Consider the following 25305-nt stretch of genomic DNA (forward strand, 5'->3'; position numbering starts at 1 on the left):
AACAATAAGAACAAAACAAAAAATCAAACAAACAAGCAACAAAAATGCTGTGTGTACTGATGCGGTTCCTTCTGTCAGTATCAGAGATGCACAAATATGTGCTAGCCAGGGTTTAAATCATGGGGGAGCTAGGGGGAGCCCTGTTCCCCCATAAGGGACACACCCAGGGTAAGCCCGAAAGATGATTCATCCTTCCTCTCACCTTCTGCTCTTATGGCGATATAATGAAGATGATCAAAGCACCCCCCCCCCCCAACTCCCTTTATTGAGGGTAACTGGATGGTGTTGGCGAATTTCTTCATATGCAGTGCAACAAAACTTATAGCAAGCAAAATCGACAACAAATAAAAGGCCCCACACACACGCTGCCTCCATAGGTGTTTCCCTTTGTTTCATTAGAAAATCTAATAATCTATTCTAGTCTTACATTTAGTGTGGATTTCATCTAAAGAGTTTCTGTTTAGTGATGGGGAGACCACAGCTCTCAGAAAAATGCCGTTTCTTTTTGTTATGTGGAAACAGAAGGTCCTGAGCCTTTTGTCTGCTGGTGTCAATGTCAAATTTATTTCTGTGGCTCGTTAAAACAACCAGAGTTGATGTGATAGCTCCACAAATCAGCCAGATAACACCCATGGACCTCATGCCTTTCTGGAGTTGAAAGCCAAAAAGACGAGATGAATTGTGAGATAAAGACAACATCGTGAGTTTGGATTAAATAAAACACCTAAACATCACAATACTTTTCATACTTGATTCAATTTCAAGTTGATTAGCAGATAATTTCTTGCCTTGTGGATTTTCTACCTATTTCATCTGCTTGACTCTTGAATTAATGAGTCATAAAGAAAAATTTAGACACTGATCATTTAAATGGCTTCACCCAGTAGAGTGGAACTCCTTATCTCTTCTTAGCTGCTCTAATTGACTTCACAGGCTTTCACAATTTTGCTTCAAGTCCATGAAATGTGTGTGTGTGTCTGTGTGTGTGTGCCTGTTCATGTGTGTGTATGGGGTTTTAAATGACTATAATCACTGCTGGCTGCATGCTGCTTCCCTCCTCTCTCAGTTTTAACCAGACCGACAGATAAAAATACTCTCCCACTACGAACTGCACCAAAAGTACGAATGACTTTTTCCAATTGGGATTTTCTGTATACTCCTTTCTTTTTTTATTTGTGCTCATGTGTTTTGAAGACACAACAAGAAAAAAAGTAAAATTGTAATGATTTTATTCCATTGATAAGAATGACCTGGGAAAGTAGGCAGTGTGTGTTTGTGTGTCTATGTGACAGCTGAGCAGCTTGTTTCATGTGGTTGGTGATAAACTGCTGTGACATTTACCCATTCCAAATCTCTTTGAAGAAATTGTGTCTTGGGAAAGAGGAGGTTGTCTGAGAAGGCAGAAACAAGAGTGTAAGCACAAATACTTGCATATTTTTTAGTGACATGGTAGCTTTTAGCCTTATCTTTAGTCAAATAAGCCTTACTGTTCACCAGACCACGGTTTCTCCCTGTCTCTCACACACACACACACACACACACACACACACACACACACACACACACACACACACACACACACACACACACACACACACACACACACACACACACACACACACACACACACACACACACACACACACACACACGTCTAGTTTCAGCATTTGGGTTGCACCTCCCTTAGGAAAATGTTTAAATATAGTTTCAACACTTTAAATTCTTCCCATGTGAGTAAAAAGTATAGTTTTTAAATGCTTCTCTTCTGAACAAGGTTGTAATTACTGATAATTCACTCTAGAAAAATGCCTGCATGTTATCAGACTTCCGTTCCAAACATCAATACAGCTAAATGTTCTGCTTCTGCATTAACATGACCAGAGATTACAGAGTACAAAAATAAAAACATGCTAATTGGACAGATTTGTTGGTATTTTAAATCATCCAACTCTATATCTGACCTCATTAAAGTACTGTGTTCAGACCACAGTCTGGAAGGAGGCTAAACATTTCATATCGCCTTGCGTTTGCCCCCAAAACATATAATTGTGTCCAGCAGACTGAATATTTGTTATTCGCTGCTAACACAGCTTGCCTCTGCAGGCGCAACACTTAGCTTAATATCTTTGGCAGCCACCCTTTGTGAGATTTGTTCCAGATTGCGGTCAAATTGAGTAATTCTAAACAAATTTAGATGTAGGTGAATACTGGAACCCGATAGCTGGCCATAAAAACAACCAGGATTTATCAATTGTGAGTAAACTTCTAGTGACATAATATCCCCCGTTTTCAGTCAGAGGCCAAGTTTTCGCCATTTGCTGAAAGTTAAATGAATGTGATTTCAGCCATTGTGCGTAAACCCAAAGGAAAGTCAATAAAGCTTGATGTGTTTTCTTGTTTTCTTTCAAGGGTCAAGTTATCACCCTTTGCTAATGCGTGACATCATTGTGGTTTTTATAATGGCTGACCAAATAACTTATTAGACTCAGCTGTCTCCAAATACACAAAACGTGTTTGTGCTCTTCTCTCCCTCTCTCTGTGGATGACTAATGCCTGACAAAGAACAATGTGAAAACAATACCTCATCAGAGCAGAAAGCCAACATGGCCTCCCTGCACCATGTGTTTGGCTCAGCATCCTTTGGCCTGCTAAATCTGTCAGTAAATCAATATTTGGTTGGTCTGTCATTTGGGAAAATAAACTTTTAGATTTATTTAAATTTATTTCTTGATTTAACTTTTCCTGGGCGAAGAGGATATGTAGCCACATTAAAATAAACTGTCAAGGTTAATCTTGGCAGTGCAGTTAATTATGGTTATTGGTTGATTTTTGCAGGTTTTGCATGTTCTGCGTATCTGATATCTGTTGTGCAGAACATCCTTTAATTGGTCTGTATCCTGGTTCTCCAGAATCTGTTGTCAGCGGATTTATTCAGAAGCACGTCTAGTTTTCATTGCGTCAGATCTCCCACCCATACATCCATTTTCGTTTGCTTATCCAGGGTTGGGTCATAGGGGCAGCAGACTAAGCAGAGAGACCCAGACTTCCCTCTCTCCAGCCACTTGGGCCAGCTCCTCCGGGGGAATCCTAAGACATTCCCTGACCAGCCGAGAGACATAGCACCTCCAGCGTGTCCTGGGTCTTCGTTTAGGTCTCCTCCCAGTTGGGCGTGCTCCTAAAACCTCACCAGGGAGGCGTCCAGGAGGCATTCTAACTAGATGCTCGAGCCACATCAACTGGCTCCTCTTGATCTCTGAGGGAGAGCCCAGACACCCTGTGGAGAAAACTCATTTTGGTTGCTTGTATTTGCAATCTCATTCATTCAGTCACTACCCAAAGCTTGACCATAGATGAGAGTTGGGAAGTAGATCGACTGGTAAATCAGGAGCTTTGCTCAGCTCTCTCTTCACCATGATAGGCCGGTACAAGACCCGCATCACTGCAGACGCTGCACCAATCCACCTGTCGGGATACCTAAACTTCTCCACTAAGGGCAGGACCTCCTCCCCAATATAGTTTAAAGAGAATACATAACTATGGAACAAAATATGTCATGCAAAGTATGAATTACTAACTTGTTTTTCAAATGGAATTTTTCTCGTTTTTAACTAATTTAGGGTTATGCATTTAATGATTTGTGTGCATTTGTGCACGAAGGACAACAACTTGTTTAACGCTGTCTCATGTCTAAACTCTTTCAAAGCAACAAAACATTTTGAAGTCAACATCTCAGACTTCTCCTTCTGCTAAAGCTAGTCTTTGTTCACCCACTGCCAATAAGGCCAAATCCCTACATGAGTAGTCCATGACCTGTTGTTGGAACATGTGCTAATTTCTGCTCATTTTATGCCACTAGAATGTTTAAAACAGGATATCTAATAAAATGTCTATATTGAGTTAATGCCACCTGCTGGTGTAGCTGGGTATTTTGCTTTAAGGTACATTTTGTGTTGACGATTAAAACACACAGGCTGTTGGAGACTGAGATCTCAAACTGGAAAACCCATTAATGTCAAAATAAAATGTGAATAAGGCCAACGCTGTAAGTTATGGGGTGCATTTTCTCCTAAACGAGTACTTATGGACTTATGTTGTTGTTTGATTATTATCACAGTCTAATTTATCTGTAAATTTAAAACTTAACTTTATCTGTAAAACTGCTTATTTAAAAAAGAGAATGAAATGATTGGTCTGGAATTGGAGTAATTTTCCAACATTCCATATAAAAACTTATAATGGAATATAATCTTTTCACACTTAGACCCACAAAGGTTTCTTTTCACCAACCACCAACTGAACAAACTGCTCTCTCCCCCTGAGCCTGACATCAGTGGACTCAGTGGTTTCCTTCAAAAAGCAGCTGAAAACTCACCTGTTCAGGCTGGCTTTTGTGTGACCATCATCACCCTCATTATTCTGTTCTTATTCCGCCTTTTCTGGGATCCACTGATTTCCATCTTTCCCATTGATTTTCTCTCTCCATTTCCTTACATTTTTTATTCACAATTTATATTTTTTCTTATTTCAAACATTAATTTAATCATTTTAGACAAAAAATTATGCAGAAATTATATATTTTTTGTTTTTGTTAAGTGCCTCATGACTTTTATCTTGAGAGGTGCTATATAAAAAAATCATTTTCTTTCTTTCTTTCTTTCTTTCTTTCTTTCTTTCTTTCTTTCTTTCTTTCTTTCTGTTAGGTAATTGAAATTTGTACTAAACTGCAGTGATTCCTTTATTTATCAACATGAATATATTTAGTTTAAATCTCTGACTTCAACATTTGCAGGAAATATTCATTCCTTCAAAGAGCACTGAGCTGTGTTTGAGCTCCTTCTGCTTTTACTTTTATCTCTATCAGTCTTGTCATTCTAACCTCCTTCTTTGTTTTTTATTTTCTCTTTCTCAGACTGACATTACTTTCCCGGATCCACCCTTTCCTCTCCTCCCTCTCAGGACATGCAATCCTTAAAATCAACAGATATGCATATAACTGTTGATTTTGTTTTCTTTGAATCTTCTGGAAAACCTTAGTTTGCACCCAAAACAAAATAACACAGAGCAGAGAGGAAGAAAGAGAGAAAAACTGTATGTGTTACTTTGGGAGGACCACATTAAAGACCAGAGAAATGGGGAAAATATCTGCTTAGTTATTTGTTTTGTCTTAGATTACAACACTGGTTCAGGGCTGACTGTCATCAGCTTTTGTTTTATGCCAGATTAATTTGTTCAGCGCACTGATTGTGTGTTTATACAATGAGTGCATATCTCAGCGTGCGCTAGAGAACAGTGTCTGATGTGTAGACTACTTTCATTTTCTTTCAGTTTGATTTGTAAATTGAACAATTTTAACGCCATGTCCATGACAACCATGTAAAGTTCCAGATACAATGTCTGAAAAAACAATTGTAACATCTGCTGATGTTTTCTTTTTATTCTTTGTCCGTCAACGTAGTCATCTGGAGGACAACCAAATCACTGTTATCGAGCGAGGGGCCTTCCAGGACCTGCGGCTGCTGGAAAGACTGTAAGTTTAATGATTTGTTCTAATAATTTTTTATCAAAAAGTGCCATTTGCAGCAGCTTATTTACAAATTCCAAAACATCGGTTAACACAAAGATATGCAAATATTTGATTTGTTACTGTTTTTGTTAGAAAAAATGTGTAGAGATCCTGCAGCAACTGCATTTACTTCCTGTTTGGTAAAACAACAAATCCACTTCACACAATGCCACGGAATGTCTCATTGAAACCCCAATCCTTGTGTGTGTGTGTGTGTGTGTGTGTGTGTGTGTGTGTGTGTGTGTGTGTGTGTGTGTGTGTGTGTGTGTGAGAGAGAGAGAGAGAGAGAGAGTTTCTGAGTCCACTAGCACCAAGGCTAAAGTCAACGGACCTGAGGTGCTACCATGCTAAACAACACACCCCATACACACACACACTGTTGTGTGTATTTGTGTTAGAGGAAAATACTAGACATGTTAATGTTTTTTAAACCTAAATGTGGTTGATTCAGATGGCATTAATTACATGTTTTGCTTTATTGTTGCATTAATCAACTAGTCAAGTTGTTTCTAAAAGACCTTTCATACAGCTGGGTGAACCGCACAGTGCTTCAGAGCACTTTTTAAAAGAAACAAGAAAATCCACAAAACACCTTTAATTCAAGGAAGAAAACATTCAGCATGCAGGTTTTATTATAAACATGTTTGACAAACCAGTGTAGCTTGTCTAGTGTTGATATGAACGTGTGCATTTGGACATCCCTGAGGATTAAAATCTCTCCGGCAGATGGACTGTATTATAGTTACACACAGAGACACAGAGATATAATCTTGACAGATGCTGAGTGACAGCAACATGTGTATCTTGTCTGTAAATGGAGATCACACATCTGATAGTGGAAAGGTGAGACGGTGTGCTGCTTTGACGTTGAACGGCTTCATGCATCAGGTCAGAGGTTGGGAATGGTAGGACGTGTCAGAACTCACACAAGAAAAGTTGTTTCATCTATCCGAGTAGCGTAGTTCCTGGAGGTTTGTGACACAGCCGTTTGGGAAGCTATGAACTTTGAAATTAGGCCAATCCTCTCTTCATTGCATTTTATGGCCTATTTTTGACCAGATATTAACAGACTAAATCAGATTTGTACAAAACAAATGTATGTGTGACACATTCATCTCACTGGTGTGCTGACGAACAGGACTGTCTTTCCTTCTTGGGATTTAAAAGGTCTTGTCGTTTGAATCACAGGGCCTCATGGTCATGTTGCTGGAATTATGAACATGTTAATAAAAAAAGGCAGAAGATGTCCTTTACATGAGTTGTTGCAGGGGTTTGAAAACCTGTGTTGAACCAGTTTTATTGAGTTTCACAATTCAGTTAGAAAAAATGGGAGAAACCTTTGGAAGTGTTTGGTGACCATTAGTAAATACAATCGATTTAGCAACAAAGAGCAGACAGCTTAGACGCTTGCCCTTTGAGGAAATAGCGTTTTGGACGTTTGCTTTTGGAATTTTGTCATATTTGCCCAACTTTCAGAAGAGGAGTGGAGCCACCTTTTCTCCAAGGTTTATGTTTTCATGTAACAATGGTAGCAGTAGCTCAGGTGGTAGAGCGGGTTGCCTCATGATCGGAGAGGGTCATGGGTTCGATTCCAGCTCCCGCCAGGGGTATCCTGCTGTTGTGTCCTTGGGCAAGACACTTCACCCAACTTGCCTGTGTTAGTGGTGGTCAGAGGGGCCGACGGCGCCAAATGGCAGCCTCGCCTCTGTCAGACCTCCCCAGGGCGGCTGTGGCTACAAGTAGCTTACCATCACTAGCAGTGTGTGAATGTGAGAGAGTGTGAAAGCGTCTTTGGGTGTCTAGAAAAGCGCTATATAAGTTCTATGCATTATTATTATTATTATTATTATTATTATTATTATTATTATTATTATAATCACTAACCCCTTCACCGACAGCTGTTGGCTTCATGTTTCATGTGACTCTGCATCTTATGTTAGAACGTCTGAAGCCCGCCAGTGTTTAAAGCCTTTTATGTTTTTAAAGAAGCTAAAGATAAACTCATTTGTTTGTGCAGTTTTACCATTTTAAACTCTAAACTATTTTAAAACTCTAATGTTTTGTCTGCCTGGTGAAAGGTCACAGGTCAGAGGTCTGGTACTGAGTCTTTGTGATTAATGCAGTCATAATGTGAAAAACATGGAGCTTAAAAAGTCCACCCACTAAGATGAAAACATTTGGCTTTGCTAAAATCTGTCCCACACGCTGAAATATGAGCGAATGTCAAAAATGATTATGAAAAATAAATAATTATCAAAAATAACTTCATGATTGTTTTTTTTTGTCTTTCGTTCAAAGTTACCATTTTTTAACAAAAATATTCTAAGAGAACAATTGACCCAGAAGTTAAAATTGAGATGCCCATAGCTGAGACAAATAGAAATTATAGTAAATCAAACATGTGAAAAATGATTTCAACTAAAACAACTCCTAAAAATCTGCTTTGAATAATCATCTTCACATGACTCATAGCTAATGGTTTCCAATCACGGTATTTATTTGCATGCAAGCAGTTATTTTCTACAAGCAGTTATAAATTATTTTAAACAGAGACTCTCGTTTTAGACTTCATTTTTCATTCTTCTGGTGCACGTAGAAGTGAAAGTCAGGGTCCTGTTTTCACTATCACAGAGGTTAAAAGGTTTGCGTCTGTGTCTTTTCAGCTTAAATTCTACTTTGTGACCCTGTAACCTTCCACCCTCCTTTGCGTTTTCCTATCCACGCCTCATTTCTCAGCCAAATGCTCTGCTAGACCGATAACACATACACTCCCTCTGCACACACCGTCATCAGCTATCTCATCTTCAGCCAACACCACCTTCCTTCTGCACACACGTGCACCCAAGACGACACGTCTTGTACCAAAACACCTTCCATTCATTACTTTCTGTTCACATCCATCTTTCTTCTAGTCAGCACCACTCTCCAAGTCACTTATTTGTCTTTAGCCTTTTATCAATTGTGAAATATTTCAGCATGATCCATGACCCATTTTAATAAGAAGCATTTAAAGAACATGCTTTGTGGCATTTTTATCGTTGTGTTATGAATATTATATTTCATTTTTTCATACTTTTATCCAAATATGCATGGGTGCCTTCTGCAATGAGCAAACCATGAAAAAAATTAAATAATAAAATAAAAGAATAAGCTGGTACTCAGACATGTTTTGTGGCCAAAGCTCTACTAAACTAAACTAAACTAAACTAAACTAAACTAAACTAAACTAAACTAAACATATGTCCAGGGTTTTGGGTTAGCTGCATAAACTTGGTCTCGCCACTGAAAGAAAGTCCGTTTCATCATGGAATTAGAATTTCAACACAGCAAGAACACACCAAAGGAAGTCTGTTTGACATAATTGAACCATGTACACCAGTTACATTAAATTAGATTATGTTTTGTTTTATCACTGCCAACATGAAATATACACATTATCTGAACATGGCAATGTCATGTTAATGTAACATGTTAAGTACATGTCGTAAGAACATGAAATGATCATGTTCTAATAACATGTATTTTACACAGAATACACAAAAACATTAATATAATTTCCACAACCTCACAAAAGTCCATTTTCAGTGTGTCTGTGCCTCTAACTCTCTCTAGACAATGTTGCACATGCTCCCTGTTCATAGATGTTATAGGGAGGTTAAGTCTCCTCCCTTTCCGGTCGGCTCATGGGTCCCCGGAAGAACAAAATGAGCCGAATGCAAGTCAACGGGGCAAAAAAACACTATTTTCTAATCTGCTTTGCCTAACACCCTGGATTGCACATGTTATACTGCAATTTAAATGAAAAGTAATGATGGGTGTTTTGACCACGCCGGTCACGTACTTTGAGATTTATCAATTTGTAAAAGTTTGTAATTAGCATGGCTACACACCCGAAATCTGAACGAGTATATGTGACGTCACCACATAATCTCCTCTCCACTAAAGTAGCAGATTCTTACCACATGGCCACATTTATGGTGGTTTTTTCCTCCTGTGGGAAGTTTGCTGAACTTACAGCCCTTTTTCCTCAGTTTTCTCCTTGTCTGGTTCGATGACGTCACTTTTGTGAAGCGCATTTGTAGTCCTGGACTTATTTTCACACAAAACCTGAAATGGCGTTTCCCCCTGTTCGAAAATAAGTGCGTTCTTGGTAACAAAATGCATCTTTAAAATTCACGGACATCAAATGTGAAATCCATGGCCCAAAACAAGCGGAATTAGAAACTAGCGTTTTTAGCCCTGTTGACTTGCATTCATTTTTTCGTGCTTCCGGCGACCTATGGTCCGGAAGTAGATGGGTGTGACTTAAGCTCCCTATTGGAGGCACTGCTGGCTGCTTTTTGACCCCCTCTGTACCACTTTCCTTTTCAGTCATGTCTGCTCACTGCCACATTAAGAACTATACACATCAGTTATTTTTAGCCCATACACATTTAATTTCATGTATAATAATTAAAATGTGAATTGAACTCAAACTGTAATTGATTAATTTAAATTTTCTATATATCAATCAATCAATCAATCAATCAATCAATCAATCAATCAATTTTCCTCTGGGATTAATAAGGTATTTTTGAATTGAATTGAATTGAAGAAAGAGCGTAGCATGCTGGGAAATCTTTTCCATTGAGCCAGCTGATTCCTGAACACAAACTTTTAGCGTTACCCTAACAAGAAGTAATCGTGCATAAACCACATTTTACCCTTTTATATTAGCTTTACACAGTTAATCACGTTAATCTAACAAACTTGATCCTATTATGTAGAAACTACATGTTAGGAATAAGTAACTCAAACAAACAGAGGACTTCAGTTTTTCAGTACATCATTCATCCACAGTAAGCAGTTTATATTTATTTTAAATATTGGATTTGCATAACAAGAAGGTTGAGTGGTATAAAATGTTCTTATGTTCATGGTGGAAGCACATGCAGGGTGAGGGTTAAACCTGCTGCTTGGACACAGCATGGGCATCAACAGCTCTACATTACCACAGTTAACCAAATCGATTCTGGTAAATTCAACATGAATTGAGTAAAAATTTCAAAAAGTCATAATTTCATTATGCAAATTTAGGTTTTTTAGTTATTTTTGTATTGCAATAGGGTTTAAATGGTTTCCTTTTCCTTTTTCCACAAACCTTTTATGCATTTGATTCTTATATCTGTAGCCCGATACGATGTAGATAAGATATTTGTTGTTCTAACATGAGAAACATTAACCCTCTCAGGCTCAAAATAAGTACTAATAAAAGGATGAACAACTAAGTCCTTCAGAGGTACTTCTGAGTTAAAAAATGCTCAAGAAATACGTATGTGGAGTAACCAGGTAAGTAGGTTTTAACTGTTGCAAATCTGCAACGCCTGCCTCCAGAGGGTTAACTGAGTATGATTTCTTTGGCTAAACTCTTGCATTACATGCATTTAGTCATATCACAAATACATTTACTCTGTGATTTCATTTTTCTTTGTGATTTCAAGTAATGTATTTCCCTTTTTCCCACTTTAGGTTGGAAAGCAAGTGTAGACATTTGCTAAATGAAACATATTTCTAAAAATATAACTGTTTACGTTTACATTTAAATGTCTTCATAACTTTTAGCCTTCTTACTGACCAGCCCAAACTTATGTTATGGTGGTGATAAGTGGCTTTCAAACGGATAACCTGTGACTGACATTCTTACACAAAATGCCGTAAGATGACCTGCAGGTCAAACTCACAGGAAACCAGAGGTTTTCTCATGAGTTTTAACCATCTGACCTTTGGAGGTGATTCAGATGACTAGGTGGTGATTGTTCAGTCAACACTAACTCATTAATGCATGTGACACATAGCATTAGAGCTGGCCTTTTCTGTTTAAAATCATCAGATTGTCTTAAAGGGTTCGTTTTCTTTGTCTCCCCGTAGCCGTCTCAACAGAAACAAACTCCAGTTTCTCCCAGAACTTCTCTTCCAGTCCAACCCCAAACTGGGACGAGTGTGAGTACGCTTTTACTTTTTTCCCACCTCTTTTCACACAATCTCCTTCTGACATTGTCCTCATCATCCTTTTGATGTGTCACTTGATTCTTTTTAAAACACGGTTGTGGTGTGATGTCAGAACTTTGATCCGGGTTACGGTTCGGGTCTTGTGCCAGGTGACACAGTGCCGCTCTGTGCTCCTGTCAGGAGGTGAAAAAGACTGAGTGTCAGATGGAGTGTGCACGGTTTGAAGAGGTGAAAGTGTGCCTGAAGTGAATGTTTTGTTTGGACTGATGTGGAATTTTTATTCGGGAATATGATGTTTTCCCAGGGTGTAGCAGCAGGTCAAGCTGATGCACTCAGCCTCCCGCTTGCCCCTCTCCTCTTTTTTCATCTCCTATACCCAGACATTCTCTTTTTCTCTGTCTGTTTGATTCCCATTGGCACATCAGCCCTGTCTCATTTCATTTGCTCAGCTCTCTTTCTTTCCACTCAGGCTATGATTTCTTCAGAGGCTTTCTGTCAGATTAGGCTGAAGACTGAAACACCTTTTAAAGTTAATGGCTGTTTTCATTGGACTGCCTTCAAGTGAAACTTTTAATTTGATGGTGTGTGTTTTTTAGGTGGATGCTTCCTCTTGATCATGTGTGTGTGTCTGCAGTGACTACTCCAACCATTCTTGAGCTTTTATATATGTGTCTGCACACACTACGTTGGTGCTTTATGTACTTTGTGTTAAATCTGAGTTTGTTAAGGTGATGAGATCAAACTAATATATTCTTACTGTTATTGAAAAGGTTTCTATGACACAAAACACCTTATAATCACTCCTGTTTGTTAAGCAAGCCCATTTGCCAAAGATGCTTTGTTTTCTTTAAAATAAGAATATTAATTACCAAAAATGTAAAATAATTGATTGAAATACTGTATAGTGTAAAGGTATGGTGGAGGATGTTTCTATATTTCAGGAAAGAACTGCTGTCTCCACATTTAGAAAAAGAAAAAGCGCATGAGAGAGAACACTTAGTTATCCTCGTGCACGCTATGTTTACAGGTAGATGCCGGCCTTACAGCTAACTTCTTCTAGCAGTAATCTGAAAGGAATTTCTCCATATAGCATGCTGAACAGGTACAAACACAACACAGGGTCAGGTGACTGGAACCAAGCGACTGGAGTGGTCAGCCCTAGGATTGTCGTTCATGAATCCAACAGCAGAGGGGAAGAAACAGTTCTTGTGGTGAGAAGTTCTGGTCCGAATGGATCTGAGCCTCCTGCCAGATGGGAGCGAGTCAAAAGACCTTTTCCAGAGTGAGACGGGTCAGCTGTGATCCGACCTGCACACCTCAATGTCCTGGAGGTGACAGTTATGATTGACAGTTGTAATGGTTCAGATGATCCACCTGGAAAAAAAAGGTCCTCCACTTAAATTAGATTTGAAAAGTAAGAAAAATAACAACAAGAGCACAGGTAAACACACAAAGGCAGTAAGCTATTATTGTAACTTTCAACCACTAAAAACAACAAATAAAAAGGAAACTCAGGTTTCTCGAACTATGCAGCATAAAAGACACAGACATACTAATGTACATCCGGTATTGCACAAATATTGAACACATACTGAGAGTAAAATGTCACTGTGTAACAGGATAACGCTAGTACAACAGTACTGTGACAAACGCCATCATGCATTGGCGATCTCCTCAGTACCTGAACCCCCAGCAGGTCCCTGAGGTCCAGTGATCAAAGCCTACTGGTTGTGCAGCACACCAGGCTAAAGACCAAAGGTGACAGATCATTTGCTGCTGTGGCCCCCAGACGCTGGAACTGTCTCCCCCTGCGCCTGAGATCAGTGGACTCAGTGGTCTCCTTTAAAAAACAGCTGAAAAGTCACTTGTTCTAGCTGGCTTTTGTGTGACCTTCATCATCCTCTCCTAACCCTTGCTTTTCCCAGGATCCACTGATTTCCCTCTTTCCCATTCATTTTCTCTTTCCCTTTCCTTACATTCTTTAATCACAAATGAAATTGTTTCTCATTGTAAACATATATTTCATCATTTTTTAAATCTTTAAAACATTTTTTGTTTTTGTGAAGCACCTCGTGATTTTTATCTTAAGAGGTGCTATATAAAAGATAATTTTCTTCTTTTCTTTAACTTAAACTGTGGAGTTAAACACTCGTACAACAGAGGGGATGAATGACTTATGGTAGGGTTCTGTTTTACATCTGGGATGTTTCAGTCTGCCTCTGAAGGAGCATTCTAGTATTCCATAGAGGTGTTTGCTCAAGTTGGAATGAAACCCAACAGTGGAATCATGAAACACAATCATGGAGAGCTCTGTTCAAACTTGAGTGACACTGTGTTCACAATTTATTAATCTGTCACAAATCAAGACCATAACACAACATGTTTTACATGGCTCTTGGGGAGTAGACATTTTTTTCCTCCTCTCCTCCCTATCTTATCCCCAAGGCTTTTTGTCTGTCTTTGGGTGTACAGAGCTTCTACATTTTTTCTGGAAACTGGAAATGATTAAAAATGGACCTGGTCAGCTGGTCACTCATTGAGACTGACAACATTTTCTCAACAATGAGAACGGGAGAAGGGGCTCCCGGGTGCCCCTCTGGGACAGATTCAGTTGGGCACATCATGGACTCCTCGAAACAGTTGAACCCGATTTGCCTATCTCAGCTGTCTATAGAAAATTCTGAAGATGTCTGGATATTCGTGGTGTTGGTGTCAGGTTTCCTGCTCTTTGGCCTTGGAGGTTACCTGACTTACCGGAAAATTAACGAGCTGTCGACGAATATTGGCTCACTCCCGGAGCTCAGATGTGGATTGCACCACGCTGTGAATTCACAGACTCATATAACTGTCGAGATGAGTCGTAAGCTTGGAACTTTGGCGAGATTCATGTGTTGGCACAAAAGATGGATGCGATCAAGGAGCGAGTGGACGAATCAGCACGGATTGGGATAGATTAATCTACGCCATTATTGGATTTTGAGAGGTAGAGGACCAGCGTAACTCTAAGACAGAGAAGAAATTATCTCTGTCTGGCCCCAAAACAATTTCTAATCTGAATCTGGTGCCCTTGAGCCTGTGAGGCTGAAACGAATAACTCCCTCAGAGAAAATGTGGAATGCTGCCGTCGTCATGGCAACTCTGTCTTCCTATCCCAGCCTGGGCGGGACTACGAGCTGTGAAGGCCGCTGAATCGGTCCAGGAGTCACTGTGCTCTGTAAATCCAACGACCTCCCACCCCTTTCCAGAAGTGAAGAGCGCTGCCTATCGCGGCTGCTGCTACTGACATGTGGAGAGTCCCAAAACCCTACCACCCACCTAGTGGACACTTATGTTGCGTAATGTCTGAAGTCTGTTGCATTTCTGCCTGAGGTGTTTTTTTTGCATAGCAAAGCTGCCCTCCCTGTGGAAGGTAACTCTGTAGTGCCTTTTTTTCTCCACCTGATCCAATCCTCATGTAACCCCTCTGTTCTCTATTAAGGTAGTGCGACTCGGGTTGCGAATTACCACAGTCACCAATTCTTGTGTCTTTGCTTATGTATGACTGATCTCAGAATTGTGTGTACTGAAACTCTTAATTTCCCTCTGGGATTAATACAATATCTTTGAATTGAATTGAAATGTATTCCCCTCATTCAGAAAGTACAGGATGTTTCATCTGTCTACTCTTCCACTTTTAGCTGGTTTTAATTTGTGAGTATAATATTTCAAAGAACAAGACCAAATCAAGACCACCACTGTGGTCCCATTTTCCAGATTCTACATGGTCCGTCAAGGTAAGCAAGTTTCATGACGAAATTTTATTTTTAAGGCCAAGTTCACTGGAAAACCATTTTTACTTGTCCTCTTTGAAATTGGTCACTTTGAGTTAAGCATGCAGGCTAAACATGAACATAGTCTTCTACTCCTATTTCCTGTAGTAGTTGCCAATAGAAAATAGATGGTGAAATGCTAGGATTAGAAATTTCACACAGATCTACGCATTCTAAATTAACATTCATGGACTCACCCATCTTGACTTACGATGGGGAACGCTGTTGTTGGTTTAGCTTCCAGGAGAGAGCAGAGCACATCTCGGCTAGTACAGTAGAAGCTAACTGCTCACATTAGCAACTCAACAACACAACAGAATTCCTCCAGACTTTGTGGAGATAAAACATCAATGTTGCAAAAATAAGCAGAGTCAGTGGCAGAGACACGCTGCTGTCAGCCAATTTGAGGCGAGATGTCTGAATATCATGAAATAAGACTCCAGGTCTTTCCATCTGAAGCTCACCTCTGAACTGGCTAGCTTCTAGTTCCTGAAAAATGAACACAGCACATGTTAAATAAGTAAATAAATAAATAAATACACAAATAAACAAATAAATAAATAAATGAATTAATTAATGAATGAATAAAAAAATGAGTGAACTTGGAGTTTAATAAATGTTTGTCTGATGACTCATTCTTCGTATTTTTAATTGTTAAGTAACATGTAGGTAAAGAATAAACTCAAAATTTTTCAAGAACTTTTCAATTTACAGCTTTGTAATAAAAACGGAACGACAACTACATCTGCAGCCCAATAAACCCTCTGAACATGTTTTAAGACCGAGGTCAGTCAGCCCATTTCTCCTTCACTGCGAGGTCCCAACTTGATCTCACCTGTAAGATTCACTGCTTTGAAACATAAAACAGGGCAGTTTTAGTTTCATGTAAGCTTGACTTTGTGGAAGTAAAAGGGTTTCACTGGATGCTGACTTCATGCACTTCAGGCTTACAAGTCCTCAAAATCAAAGCTTCGGTTTTCAAAGTTACACGCTTTTTGAATTAAAGGAAACTCATAAAAGATAATAAAAATATGTTGCTATGTAGTAATGAATATACATTTATGTGATTGATATTTTTTGTGGAGCTTTCTCAGTGGGATGTGTTGGCAGCAAAGCCACAGGAAAATGTAATCTTTTTAAACATTGTGAAACTTCCTTTTAAATCTGAACCCACTGATGGTGTGTTTCATATGTGGGGTGTTATGGGGGAAAACTAAATTTGTTATTTATTGCAGCTTCCAGGATCACACACAGTAAATAACGCTAATAGGAAATCGAGGGACGCACGTAGTGACAACACAAACACATATTCCATCACGTATTCCAACTGTTATTCCTCTTTTTTCCTAAATTGTTCCTTATGAGTGACAGGCCTGGCTTCCTCCTCCATAAAACCCCAAATTGGTCTCAGTAGCTTTTATTTCTAACGGGTTTAATATGGATCCCCACGGACCTCTCGGACAACTCATGAGAGTGGAAAAGGTGAAAGTGTTCCAAACTTAACATTATAAATCTCACGTTCTTCATATCCTTACTTTGCCATCAGCACAGTCTAAATTACAGTGTGCAGAGTTTCCTTCAGTCTGCCTTTAGGTCCACCTTTTCAACCTTTTTTCTTAAACTTTTTAATGGCTTTAATTTCCTATTTCTTGTAAGGAAACGGCTAAATTAAAAGGAATCCAAAGAAGACACATGAGACAGGGGAGGACAACATTAAGGTAGAGGGAGTCAGAATGGGGGGAATGTGGGATGAAGAGAACAACAACAGAGGAGGCTGAAAGGAGGAGAAAGAGATTTGCTGGTGGCTTTATGGTTTGGGTTTGTAACCTTCTCTGTCAGCCTTGGTTGGATATTAAATGATGGCAGTGTGATAGGAATTACCTCTTAACCCTCCCATTAAAGCTGTGTGGTCTGAGGTTTGGAGAAAGGATGGAGTGGGAAGGATCTGTACTTAAAAAACACAGAAGCTGAAGGTTCAGCTCTTTAGAGAAAGCCAGTGGAGGTAAGAAGAAGAAGAAGATGCATCAGGTTGGATCAGCTTTATTGGCACTGCTTTTATCCCTACTGGATCAGCAGCATTTGTAACTTTAACAAAGAAGTAGTGCATTAGAACGTGTTCTATGTTTAGTTGTAAGTGTGACAAAAAGACAACTGAAAAGAAAGGGTAAAGGATCTCATTGGAGGAGAGGGAGATAGATGGGTGATGGGGAAGATGAATGTTTTAAGACAGATAAAGGGAGCAGCAGGGATATGTCTGTTTTTGGTGCTCTGTAGGGGAGACAGAAAACTAAAACAGGGATATGAGATAGCTAAGTTGTTGACTGGAGTCTGTGGCTTTTACTGTGTGCAGTCTGTGGTGGTCCCCCCCCCACACCCCCCCACCCCCAGTTTGCAGAGACTGTGGCCTCACAGCGCATGCACACAGAGACTCACTTTTGTGCATTCTCAATTCATGTTTAGAGCCCGATACTTTTTTGTTTGAAATGCAATACATGCACAATATCATGAATGGCGACGGGGAACTTATTGGCTAGAAGTCTTCATTACATTAGTGCACATCACCCTGCACCATAGAAGTGTTTTGAAGCCCATTTCTTGTGTCAAAAACCACCAATCCAGACTCCATCTCTTAATCCGTTCTTATGCCCATGTGAGTTTCTGCATGTGTATATGTTTCAAGTGTGCATAGATGCCTTATAGCACACTAAAGCCATGCAAGTGAATGTGGCGTGCATTATTTTGAGCATACTGTCTGTCTTGAGTCATTAGTTGACTGCCAGTTTTACTCATGAAGCAACAATTTCCCCTCCCAATAAAGCAACTCCAGCTTCATTTGATTTGTTTGCATGAAGAAACCACAATAGAGATAAAAAACAAGAGTTGTCTCAGACTAAAGGAGCACTTTTCATTATCTTCTTTGGAAGATTACCACAGACTTTAAAAAGTGTCTTTTTTGTCTAAGTTGCATCACCCAAAGACAATGAAACACCATAAATGTTATATTTTTTTCAGAATGAGTATATTGCTTTTATATTAGGGATGCTCCGATCCCATCACGTGATTGGAAATTGGGCCTGCCCACATGAATTTCAAAAGATCAAAACCAGGTGAAAAAGATTCATATAAAGCAACAAATATTACTTTTAATTATTTCCAGAACATTAACATATTTTTATCAGTGTACTTCCTAATAAATAAGTGATGTTTTTGCAGATAAACTGAGGAAATGACATAAATACATAAATAAATGTTTATGTTTATTTATTTGGCAGACACTTTTATCCAAAGTGACTTACAATTTATAACCTATAGGGTTGTGATCTGTGGGGGAAACCGGAGGAAACCCACGCATGCATGGGGATAACACGCAACTCCACGCAGAAAGGCTGCAGCCGAGTTTCGAACCTGCAACCTTCGTGCTGCGAGGCAACAGTGCTAACAACTGCACCACCATGCAGCCCAAAAAAAGAAATACCAAAATAATAATACAAAAAATTAAAGGAAAACTTGGACGCATCTTCCCATTTGTCTTCCAATTGAATGCTTTGCTGAAGTATTGGGTCAGGACTTGGTATCAGCATGACTCGGACTTTAAAAAAAATGGTATGGAAACATCCCTAATTTATATATAATAACTTGTTGTAACTTTAAAATTCAAATGTACATTTCTTTAAGAATAGGTTTGCCTCATAAAGAGTCAAATGAGTCTTAAACATTTATTTTTCAGCACTCATTGCTTTTTCATACTCAGTTTTTCTGGATCCAGTGCATGTTCAGTAACTCTTGAGGTTTATAGGGTTCATATACTAACTTATTTTGTATATTGAGACTAGAAGACGCATCACAGATTTTACTCTAAAAGGTTTCTGATCATATTTCAGTGTTCTTAACGGTGTAAATGGCATCACTGCATTTTAAAAGCATGTACATTTAATGTAAAAGCAAAATTAATCATCAGGACCAAAACTAACATTTATATAACAAAACAAATTTTTAAAAAGTCAGCATGAAAAGTAGTGTTTACCAAAGAATCTTGATTCTAACTTTACCTGAAGACATGCTTTTAAATAAAAACAAAACAAAAAGAAGCTTGTAAAATCTCTTTTTTTTTGGTTTTAGCCTTTTCTTCTCTGTAATAATGGTGCTCTGCTTCACTGATGCCTTCATTGCTCTCATAAACGTCATCACAGCAGGGCACCAGAAGCCTAACTGTCAAGCTAAAAGGGTTTTTGGAGACTTAATAGCAAAAAGGAAAGTGTATTTATGTCCAGAGGAAGACTGGTGAAGGACTCCATCTAGTCACAGTGTCCTTGAGAATGATACTTAAATCTTTTTTGGTCGCTGCCGACCAAGCGATATAACGGCATCGAATGATCAACTGCAAAAGTTTGAAGTTTGGGAGGAAAAGTGTGTCTTTAGGCAAGAAAAGCAGCAAGAACAGAAAATGAGTGTGTGAGTCTAATGGTCAACAAATCACGAGTTGGAAGGTCGCCTGTTTAAATCTCAGCTCTGATGAATTGATGGTAATTAGATATGCTCTTCAGCACCATTAGGTAGCCCTTGTACATACTTTTAACCTCCCGAAGTAAGAGTGTGGTCCGGATTCTCCATGGTTACTGTAAATACAACTCACTGGTTACTTCAGGGAACAAGGTGCAGGATGAAAAGAGGAAAGAGTGAAGGCTGAAGGGCTGGGGGTCATTTGAGAAGACTTTTCCTCCTAATTACGCTAATGGAGAAAGACGAGGAGCTTGCCTTTAATCTTGGCTAATTGTCCATTTAGAGGCGACTGCTGTAGTTTACCTGCTGGAATGTTTCAGTTAGTGTTACAGGAAGTGGGAGAACCCCAGCTGCCCATCCATTGGCTGCAACTGAAATAAGTCCACTGGCGATTGGTGGGATCAGTATGACATGGTGATGGAGTGAATATCAACTTTTTGAACTCACAAGTATTAGTTTTGTTCATGATTGTCCATTTTCCTATGTGCACTTTGATTCTACAAACGCACCCACACGGAAACGGAACAAACAGCTTTGATGTTCGCATCGCTGTCAGGAAATGTGACTTTGTTTTCTTGTCACTCAGCTCCAAGCTTTTTGTTTGGTTTTCACGCCACTGGTTGCTGAGGAGAAACAAATAGGACTTCCAACAGAGATGCACAGAAGAGAGCACATCTGTCTCTCTCTCTCTCTCTCTCTCTCTCTTTCTCTCTCTCTCTCTCTCTCTCTCTCTCTCTCTCTCTCACACACACACACACACTACCTCTCCCTCTCTTACACTACCTCTCCCGCTGGGTTCACACCACAGGCGGTGGATGTCGAAGTGTGAGTCTGTTTGTGTTGGTTGATGTCTGTGTGTGTGTGTTTGTGAATGGTAGACTTTATACTAAAGCTCCCACGACTGACATCCTTAATGATTACACATGACTCAGATGAGCAAAGTCATGCAGCTTCACGGAAAGATCGTGGGACCTAAAATGTGGAGAGACGACTTTTAACAGAGGGAGTCTAGATAGAAAGACTCTGATGGGAATCTTCACTTCCAGGTTTGTCCTGACATATTTGGCTCAATACACACCACAGAGACAAACCAAGGCTGCAATGGCTCGGGAGATGGAGCTGGTTGTCCAGTAATCAAAGTGTTCCCAGTAATTCTGCTGTTGTGTCCTTGGTCAAGGCACTTCAACTACCTTGCATATGTTGGTGGTGGCTGGCCTAGTGGGAGACACAAAATTGTGGGAAAATGTGCCGATTACAGTTAAAAGCTGCTCGTGATACCTGTGGCGGTCGTTTAACTCTCCAACAAAAGATCCTGGGTGGCAACAGGTGGTTTCCTTTTGAACGCACTTCCGACTTGAGTTCTCAAAAATTATATTTGGTTTATTTCTTGCAATATAACTCAAAATTATCCAATACATTTTTATATTTTCAACTTAAACAAAAGCTAACATAAACATATTCTTCAAGCTCTTAAGTGGGAAAAAAATAAAAATTTTTTACAAACTGTCCTGTCGCCTCTGGCTGACATCTGAGAAACAAAAAACATCTGCACCACCCACCCACAATGCTCATAATCTTCCTGATTAAATGGATGATCCAATGGAATGGTTTCATTACCCAGAGGTGCAGAAAGGGTTAAATGACATTCCCTCCTTGAGTTCTACCTCCGTAACACATACGGCCAGTGAGACTGGCTGTGCACGCTTTCATGGGAGACAAACTATACCGCTAGTTGGCAGCGCCAAAGCTTGAAGGAAAATGTTCCAGTCGTATGCAAGTCTCCCGTGTTTGCAATGCGGCATGAGTGACACATGGGGCCAAAAGCAAGTGAATATAACCGAGGGTCCTGAGAGGATTATGCTAACTGTATAATGATAAATACCCCGCACTTGTATACCGCCTTTCAGATTCAGAGGGACTCTAAAGCGCTTTACACTACCATTCATCCATTCACACACACACACACACACACACACACACACACACACACACACACACACACACACACACACACACACACACACACACACACACACACACACACACACACACACACACACACACACACACAACAACAGTTTAGGGGTTTGTGGAAGGAAATCAAAGTACCACTAGAAAACCCACTTGTAACACCCTTTGGGCCCTATGCCTTTTGCTGCTACACTTGTTTGTCCCCCACTCACTGGATGCTCAGGCTCAAAGGACCAGAGAGAATGCAAGCAGACAAGTCTTAATCAGGAATGAAACCTGCGTCTATCTTGCTGTGGTGGAATAATGCTACCCTCTACTACATGCAACCTGTACAACACTTAAGCAAATGATCTCATTGGAAATTTATTCTTGTTGCGTCCTCTTTTTCTCTTCCTAGAGTCCTCTGATGAGGGATTTCTAGCTTTCTTTGGTGGATCGGCCAATGCTAAAGTCTCTAAACCGCGGGTCTACCACAGACATATATACGTAGATGCCCCGCGGACAAGCGCTGGCCGCCATTTTAGATGGGTCTCCATTCTCCAGCGGTGTATTCATTTCTACTAAGGAAGGTTCTACCAAACTAAAAACCACATGTTATCAAGTTTTTTCACAAAATTAGACACAAGTTGCTCACTATGCATTGACTTTGGACTTTTCTACAGTCTCTGCTTTGGAGAGTGAGACCCATCAATAAAGCAATACACAGTCAGTACTTCCGGGGGCGGGCCGCGGGTCAAAAACCGTATAGTGCGGTAAACAGATGTGGGACCCCATAACATGATCACAGCTATGAAAATAAACACAATAGATGATAGTATCCCACCAGAACTTAAAAAAATATATATATTTAAGATGTAAAAGTTGCGGAATGGTGCTTTAATCATTCTATTTGCAAATAGCTCACCAAATTTCTCCCTAAAGTTGTCTTACGTTCCTCTTAATTCTGACTCTGAGGAGCTTTGAGACAGAGAGTGTAACAATCCTAGAAGTTACAGTTTAATTCTATTTGGAAAGAAGTGAATCATGGTTATTCATGTTCATTCATGTACACTATCAGCAAGGGTCTTCAGTTTGGGAGGGTTTGGAGAGCCCCTTGTAAATGTTTTAAAACATTTTTAAAACTTTCTTGCTAATGATGTTTGCAATTTAACACCAAGAGTTCCAGCCCAGAGGAATACTGGCTTTGGACACAGTAAAAGTCAGAGTGTTACAGAAAACAAACAAACAAAACCCCATCAGAGTTGCTTTGCACCACACATTAAATTTACCAGACATGTTTAAGATCCCAGCAACAACATCTTCAGCCGCTTGTTGTAGCAGCTATTCAGTTTGCTAGCTTGCCACAGGCTAACAATCAATGAAATGTTCGTGGGGGGCTGTGTGCCTTTTTAATTTTTTTATATATGGCAAGGAATTTTTATGTGTTTACCCTTAAATAGCACCAAGCAAGCATGTGGCTATAATTTTACCTTGCAAATGAAGATGATTTGGATCGAGATGCAGCCACTAAGCTGCTAGCACACACACTCACTGTGCAACTGTCAGATTTTCCCTTTGACCTGTTTACTCTTACAGGAAATAGAAATGCGTCTAGGCACATACTCGCGAGCTTGTGTCCAGGGTTTTATCTGTACCTGCATTACTCAGATTGAGGCCACATGCCTTAATTTGTGTAGTTGGCCGTATTTGTGTGTGAATGCACCATCTGTAGCAAACTGTTTGCTCATCTGTTTGGTCATTACAACGTTTGATAATTTGTGTGTCTTAGTCTATATTTTCACTTATATGTTTGTATTTGTCTCATATTTTGTTTGCACAGGTCTACTTATAGAAAGGCCTTGTACTTAAATGTGTCAGCGTGCATTTATCCAGGAAGAGGCAAACTTGATGCAGAACCCAGTGCACTTACAGTGTTTGTTTAATCACAATTTAGGTTCACATGAGAAGGCTAATAGAGAACAGACTTGTGTCTCTGAAAGGCTGGGAAAGAGGAGAATGATGAGAGGGAAGAACGGGAGAAGTGAGGGGGAACGGGAGGGAATGACAGAGAGGAGAAGGCGGGGGGAAGGATCAATCCTGAGTAACAGGTGAAAACAGGAAACTGGAAGGACAGCGCAGACAAAATGGAATGAGACAGGGGAGATTAAGAGAGACTAGAGGAGAACATAGCTCAGTGGATTCTGGCTGAATTGGAGCTGAATATCGAGGCTTTTAGTTGATTGTTTCCTCGTGTTTCCTTCCTGACACAACCAGCTAATGACCTGGCTTTTATTTTGGGATGTTTCTTTTTCTCTTTCAGGACAATTTTAAAAATGTTGGCAAAGTAGGTCTTGCTTGCTTGTGTGTTTTTGAGTTGACGAGGTGGTTTTCAGTAGTAAAAGAGCAATGGAGCACAAAGCTCTAAACAGAGCTGTTGAATGTCTTTTCGGATACTGGAATTCCATAAAAAACACATTAAAAACTACGTTTTATAAGAAACTAACACATTTGAAAAAGTTGACTTCTTAAGTCACAAACCCACTTCAGACACTGTAACAGAATGCACTCGTGATTAGCATCTAGCCACTCTGAATCAGTGGGATTGTTTCAGTTTGTGTGGAACATTGTGGGAGGTCTATGCAGCTATTGCTCCCTTTGTCCACCATTATTATTGCTACAGCTTACACACACACTCGTGCACACACACACAGACAGACGTAGACCAGCCAAAGACGTATACTTTATTTGTATGAGACTTGAAGCAAACGTGCGTTTATTTCATGATTTATACTGTTTAACTGAGGTCTGATTGTTACAAATGAACCAAAGCCGTTATTACTGCTCTGATGTAATCAGCTTTTTATAAACAGCCACACACATGAATGAAAAGACCGAAACACTTTGTATCCTACTGTCACACACACACACACACACACACACACACACACACACACACACACACACACACACACACACACACACACACACACACACACACACACACACACACACACACACACATGTAAGAACAGAAACACTACAGATGTGGACGTCGGCTCACCTTCTTTGGAGAGAAGCAAGCAAACACAAACCTGCACCGTCGCCCTTTTTATTCTCCCCTCATTTGTCTTGCTGTCACATTCTTGCAAGGCCTCAGATCTTTGAGTGCAAATGTTTCATACTGTATGAGAACAGAAAATCAGGAAAACTTGTTTTGTTGTTGTCGTGGCATTTTTTTCTTATGTAAAAATATTTGACAAGATTACCTAAATTGATGAACCAAAGCCAAGCTTCTCTTCAAAGTTTTCCCCATTTAAACCACTTTTCTTCAGTCTTGAGTGTCACAGAGTGACATGAAAAGAGTGGATAAATAGAGATTTTTCTGTTTGCCATTATGTTTCTATGGTGTATCGTGCTGGCTAGAGCTTTGACTCCAGGAGCTCTTACATCATTAATGTGCTGCTGCCGATGAGTCAGCAGTTAATACAAGATAAG

At 39.7% G+C, this 25305-nt stretch overlaps 1 protein-coding gene across 1 annotated transcript in view; it reads left to right on the forward strand.

Annotated features, from left to right (window-relative positions):
• slit3 (slit homolog 3 (Drosophila)) overlaps positions 1–25305 on the forward strand; it is a 332135-nt gene that overhangs the window by 24468 nt on the left and 282362 nt on the right. Inside the window, exons 3-4 of the mRNA XM_015950185.3 lie at positions 5456–5527; positions 11471–11542. Coding sequence (XP_015805671.1) covers positions 5456–5527; positions 11471–11542 — 144 coding nt within the window. The remainder of the gene's footprint in view (positions 1–5455; positions 5528–11470; positions 11543–25305) is intronic.

This window comes from Nothobranchius furzeri, chromosome 1 (genome assembly GCF_043380555.1).
Source record: "Nothobranchius furzeri strain GRZ-AD chromosome 1, NfurGRZ-RIMD1, whole genome shotgun sequence".
Taxonomy (NCBI): Eukaryota; Metazoa; Chordata; class Actinopteri; order Cyprinodontiformes; family Nothobranchiidae; genus Nothobranchius; species Nothobranchius furzeri.